Source organism: Scyliorhinus canicula, chromosome 7 (genome assembly GCF_902713615.1).
Source record: "Scyliorhinus canicula chromosome 7, sScyCan1.1, whole genome shotgun sequence".
Lineage (NCBI taxonomy): Eukaryota > Metazoa > Chordata > Chondrichthyes > Carcharhiniformes > Scyliorhinidae > Scyliorhinus > Scyliorhinus canicula.
The window spans coordinates 111,280,223-111,286,222 of NC_052152.1; the positions used below are offsets into that span (position 1 = coordinate 111,280,223).

The 6,000-nt window shown below is 40.0% G+C and overlaps 1 protein-coding gene across 1 annotated transcript in view; it reads left to right on the top strand.

Moving 5' to 3' along the window:
* cpb2 (carboxypeptidase B2 (plasma)) overlaps positions 1 to 5,439 on the top strand; it is a 95,073-nt gene extending 89,634 nt beyond the window's left edge. Inside the window, exon 11 of the mRNA XM_038802678.1 lies at positions 4,192 to 5,439. Coding sequence (XP_038658606.1) covers positions 4,192 to 4,376 — 185 coding nt within the window. The 3' untranslated portion in view covers positions 4,377 to 5,439. The remainder of the gene's footprint in view (positions 1 to 4,191) is intronic.
* Positions 5,440 to 6,000: the final 561 nt, after the last annotated feature.

Here is a 6,000-nt window from a genome sequence, read left to right on the forward strand (position 1 = left end):
TTTGTACTAGCTTATCAACCATAGTAGGCATCACTTCCACCTGCGATCCAGCTATATCATTACCCATGATAAACTGTATTCCTGGACAAGATAGTTTCTCTATTACTCCTACTATCACTTTGCCACTCTTCACTGGGCTTTCCTACCTTACTTTATATAGTGGAACACTACTCTTCTCACCCTGAGTTCCACTTACCTTCCAGAGGAAAAACAAACTGACCTGAAAGAGTTATTAATATCACATGGGCAAGTTTGTGGAAATAAGTTGGGAAATACTGAAATGGCTATACATGATGTAGATGTGGGAAATGCTGCTCCAATTAAACAACATCCATATAAACTTAACCTGTTAATATTGGCACAGTTTAACAAAGAAATTGAAAGTATGCTGAAAGATGGCATAATTGAAGTGGGTTGCAGCCAATGGAGCTCACCCATAATGATGGTACCGAAATCGGACAGTACCTAATGATTGTGTGTGGACTGTACAACGGTTAACGCAGTTACAAGAACAGACTCTTATCCTATCCCATGCTTAGCGGACTGCATTGAGAAGCTGGGACAATCAGCTACTGTCTCTAAACTGGATTCACTTAAAGGTTACTGGCAGGTACCTTTATCCGAAAGGGTGAAGGCGATGTCAGCTTTTGTGACTCCAGATGGTATATACCAATTCAAAGTTATGCCATTGGCATGAAAAACGCCCCAGCCACATTTCAATGGTTAACTAACAAAGTAATTTCAGGATAACCCAATTGTGCGGTATACATCGATGATCTGGTGATTTTTAGTCAGGAATGGAAAGAACATTTGAAGCACCTGATGGAGTTATTCGATCGACTTCAGGATGTGGGTTTGGTGGGAAACCTAGCCAAAAATGAATTTTGAAAAGCCCAAGTCACGTTCCTTGGCCATGCAATTGGACTGGGTCGAATGGTCCCACGGGATGTGAAAACAAAAGTTATTAGGGCGTTTCCAAACCCTCTACACGGAGGGAAATAATGCAATTTCTTGGCATGAGTAGATTTTACCGAAGATTTGTGCCGGATTTTAGCAGTGTGGTTGTTCCACTGACGGACTTGCTGAAGAAGCATCGCACATTTCAGTGGACGGCAGAGTGTCAACAGGCATTTGACGACCTGAAGGCTGTGTTAACCACTGCTCCTGTGGTGGCCACCCCAAATTACACAAAGTGGCTGTCGATGCAAGTGATGTGGGCGTAGGTGCTGTACTCTTGCAAGAATACAACGAAGGAATAGAGCGGCCTATTGGATATTTTGCCAAGAAATTGAATAATCACCAGAGGAAGTATTCAACGATTGAGAAGGAGACTTTGAGCTTGGTGCTGGCTTTGCAACATTTTCACATTTATGTGACCAGCACTTTGTCTGAAACAATTATATATACTGATCATAAACCATCAACGTTTTTGAAGCGATTCAGGAATAACAATACCAGACTGTTTCGATGGAGTTTATTGTTACAGCCATTTCATTTAAAAATTATACATGTGGCTGGACGATAAAATGTGATAGCCGATGCTTTGTCACGAATGTGATGAAGCAGGTTCGATGGTGGAAGAAGAAGAAATAAAATGGACTATTATTATTATTGATTGCCTGTTTTGTTTTTGTTTAAAAAAAAGTATATTTATTGTCAATTTTTCTTAAAGGAAAGTGGAAAATGAAACCATCTTGAAGTTGATGGGTTATTTTTTTTTCTTGGGGAGAGATGTCATGGTTGTGTCCTGTTAAGAAATGGTTTGTCTTCTCAAATGGCAGCTGTGATGTCATTGTGTGGGTGGAGCTGGGCTGTGGCTCTGGCTTTTACTTTTGTTTTGAGCTGGGAGCTGGCTGTGGCTCCGGTTTCTACTTTCGGCTTACACTGTTGGAAGCTCGATTCAGACAAAGAAGGTTTCTTTAGTCTCTCTCTCTCTGCATGTTAAAAGGTGCCCAGATCACTTGATAATTTAAAAGTGATAGCTGTTTTCTGGAAAGAACTCAAACCTACATCTTTGGTAAAAGGGTTTCCTGGTTTAGTGGATGTTATCAAATTGAAACAGTTGAAAGGGAAGTTATTAAGGGTTTGAGAGAGAGAGAGAGAGAGAGAGAGAGATTAAAAGCAAATTATTGTGGATGCTGGAAGCTGAAACAAAAGAGAAAATGCTGGAAAATCTCAGCAGGTCTGGCAGCATCTGTAGAGAGAGAAAAGAGCTAACGTTTTGCATCCAATTACTCTTTGTCAAAGCTAACAGACAAAGAAAGTGGGAAATATTTATACTGTGAAATGAGAATGAAAGATGAGTCATAGCCACAGAAACCCAGGTAAATGGGGTGCTAATAGCCACGGAAACTGCTAATGGCAGTCCTCAGAGAGAACAAAAGGTGTGAAAGGCCAAACAGCAGAGAAAGTAATATCAGAGGGTAAACTGTGACAGATGTAGATGTGGGGGGAGATGGGGACAGGGGAAGGGGGAAGCAAAGGGGAGAAAGTGGAAGCAAAGGTGGATAAGATGCGGAGTGTTAAATCAATATTAAGCAAGACAAGAAAGAAATAGTAAAAGACATTTAAAATGAAATGGGATGAAAACAAATGGGTCGAGGTGGGGACTCAAAACGTTAGCTCTTTTCTCTCTTAACAGATGCTGCCAGACCTGCTGAGATTTTCCAGCATTATCTCTTTCGTTTTATATATATATATATATAGAGAGAGGGTACTGTAGCTGTGTGGGGTATTTATGTTTGTAGTTGATAAAATGCTTACTGTGTGTGTTTATAGAAATGTTAACTGAATTTGAAGAGTAAACTTTGTTTTTGATTAAAAGTGCTTAATGCCTCTGCTGAATAACACCTTATCCTCCTCGTAACCAAAATTAATAAACAGTTGTAGGTCAGATGAACTCCATGATATAATTTAGAGTTTTCTAAACGCTGGCTCATAACACCGTCCATAATATACACTGACGACACCCAGCTCTACCTCACCACAACATTTCAACCCCTTTCCTGTCTCCAATTTTTCATGCTGCTAGATCTGACATCCATTTACGCACGAGCAGGAATTTCCTCCAGCTAAATATTGCCAAGATTGAAGCTATTGGCTAGGATTTTGCGCCCGTGCGGCAACGTGGGCACAAAATCCCTCAAGAGAGAAAAAATGGGTATCTTGCCGGTGAGGTCTCGTGGTGTTTGTCCTCGTCCTCCAGCCATTGATGTTTTGAAGTTCCTGCCCAGGAAGGTCAGGAACCTAATTCCAATAGATTAACATCTAATTATAAGGCTTCCCTGCAATATTGTGTCCTCACATTGGGATTCCACCCCCCCTCCCCCTCGTCAACGTGGTCATGTCAGCGCGGTTTATAATAGATGGCAGTGCCTGGGACAGTGTGGTGGGAGTCCTCTGGGGAGCTGCATGGTGCGATGGGTTCCTAGTGTCTGTGGGGGGGGGGGGGGGGGGGGGGGGAGGAGAGGGGAGTGTGCGGGGGGGGGGGGGGAACTTAGTGTCATCGACAAACTTAAATAACATAATGGAAAGCCATGTATCCAAGTTATTAATAAATATAGTGAACAGTTGAGACCCCAGCACAAATCCTTGTAAGACACCACTAGTCACTTACTTCCAATTTAACTACATACTCATTATTGCTACTCAATATGTCTTCTACTGCCTAACCAATCTCCTAACTTAGAATTGAAAGCAAAATACTGACATTGAGCCTTAACTTTAGTGAACAGTTGCTTACGTATTACTTAATTGAATGTCCATATTAAACACACCCACAGACATTCGCCTGTTGGCTAATTTAGTTGGTGCCTCAAAAAATGCAATTAAGTTTGTTAGACGTGCCCTCCCTGTTGCAAATCCCTGTTGGTTCTCATGGATTTCAGAATCACAGGGAAACCAAATATTCACTTGATGTCCACACATTTGCATTCCCATTAGAGATCATTGGACAGCAAGGAGGAATTGGAAAAAGCCAACCTTGCCAACTCTAAATCACCACTGACGGAGTAGCTGAGCTTGGTCAATTCAGACTAGAAAACTTAATCTGGGATATGCATGGTTTGATTGCTTGCTGGATGAAATTATTTCACCTGTTAGATAATCCTCTCCTTTGGGGACAGCTCTTAAGAAATGATGGCTGGCAAATTAAAATAGATTCTTAAAATCTTTTTCTCATCATTGTTACAGATTTATCTAGTGGATGCTCAGATGACTGGGCTTATGACTTGGGCATCAAATATTCATTTACCTTTGAACTTCGTGATACTGGGAGATATGGCTTTTTACTTCCACCTGACTTAATAAAACCAACTTGTGAAGAAGCTACAGCTGCTGTGAGCGAAATTCTGCGCCATATCACTCAATCCATTTGAAAACACTCATCTCTGATCAAGAGTACCAATAGAAATGTTTAGTTACAGCTACTCTCTGATGTTCTTATGCATAATACTTTTTTCCCATTTTGGTAGCGTATCTCAGTCTATATCTGATAATTCAGTCGCTTTTGCATTCTGTAAATTGAAATATTAAAATATTTGAACTTAGCAACATATACAATGCAGTGTGGAAATTTAATGCTTAAAATTTGAATTAATTGACTTTGAAATAAGTGTTTACTGTATGTGATTTAGAACAATATTTGAAATATTCAATTGTATTGGGCACATAGGTTTATTGCATGATAAACAATGTGAATTATGTCAATGAATCAGTAGAAATCTAAAGTTAATATATATATGGAGTATGTTATACTAATCATGGAGACCAGATTTGTGTTTTCACTTGGGATCCTGACAGGAAGTGATTTTATGCATATATTGGATGTGGCGTGGCTAGCAGGGCAATAGCCAGTTTAATTGACGGGCCTGTGGGGCAGACACCTGAACCAGGAAGAAGTTGCTCGAGGTATGGCCCTCAATTGCCTGTCCACATAAACAGCAAATTGAAAGGAAAACCCATATTTATAGGTAGAATTTAGGACAGTTTTCCTTCACGGAACTTGACCAGGCTCAAAATAAACTTTGAACAGATTCAGTGACAGGGCTGATCAAAAGAAAATGTCACTGAAATAGGTAATCGGAACAATGTGGCATATTTTTTATTAATTTCTTCACTATCGAGCAGGAACTCAAGTCAAATTGAAATAAGATGTGGAGATGCCGACGTTGGACTAGGATGAGCACAGTAAGAAGTCTTACAACACCAGATTAAAGTCCAACAGGTTTGTTTCGAATCACTAGCTTTCGGAGCACTGCTCTTTCCTCGGGTGAATGAAGAGGTAGGTTCCAGAAACATATATATAGACAAAGTCAAAGATGTAAGACAACATTTTGAATGCGAGTCTTTGCAGGTAAATTGAAATAGGCTGAGATTTGCTGTAAATGTTATTCTATATGTTCACTTACTGACTGTTAAATAAAGTAGTTTAATGATTCATATCTGGTCTTGGTTAATTGAAGCATTTAGCACAGGATGCATCCTAGGACGCTGATGAAAGTATAGCAGAAATTGCAGAGATACTGGCATAATCTTCCAATTTTCTTCAGATGCAGGGGTGGTGCCAGAGGACTGGAGAACTGAAAATGTTACATCCTTGTTCAAAAAAGGGTGCAAGGATGAACCTCGCAATATAGGCCAGTCAGTTTAATCTTGGTGGTGGGAATGATTTTAGAATTAATCATTCAGGACAAAATTAACAGTCACTTGGAAAAGTATGGATTAGTTAATAAAAGATTTAATGAAAAATTCTGTTGAATTCACCTGATGGGTGAAGACAGTGACAGCATGGATATGAAGTTCGCTGAGGGTGAATGGTTGTTTTTCGGATTGGAGATAGGTAGTGATGTTCCCTATCGTAGCAATGTTTGAATGCAGGCTACTTACCTGGATCCACAGGAGTTAGGAAGATGTTGGCAAATGACAAGGATTATGTATTCCCATCTATGTGTGCATATGTTACTGAAATTTAATTATTCACTGATTCGTTCCCCAAGGCAA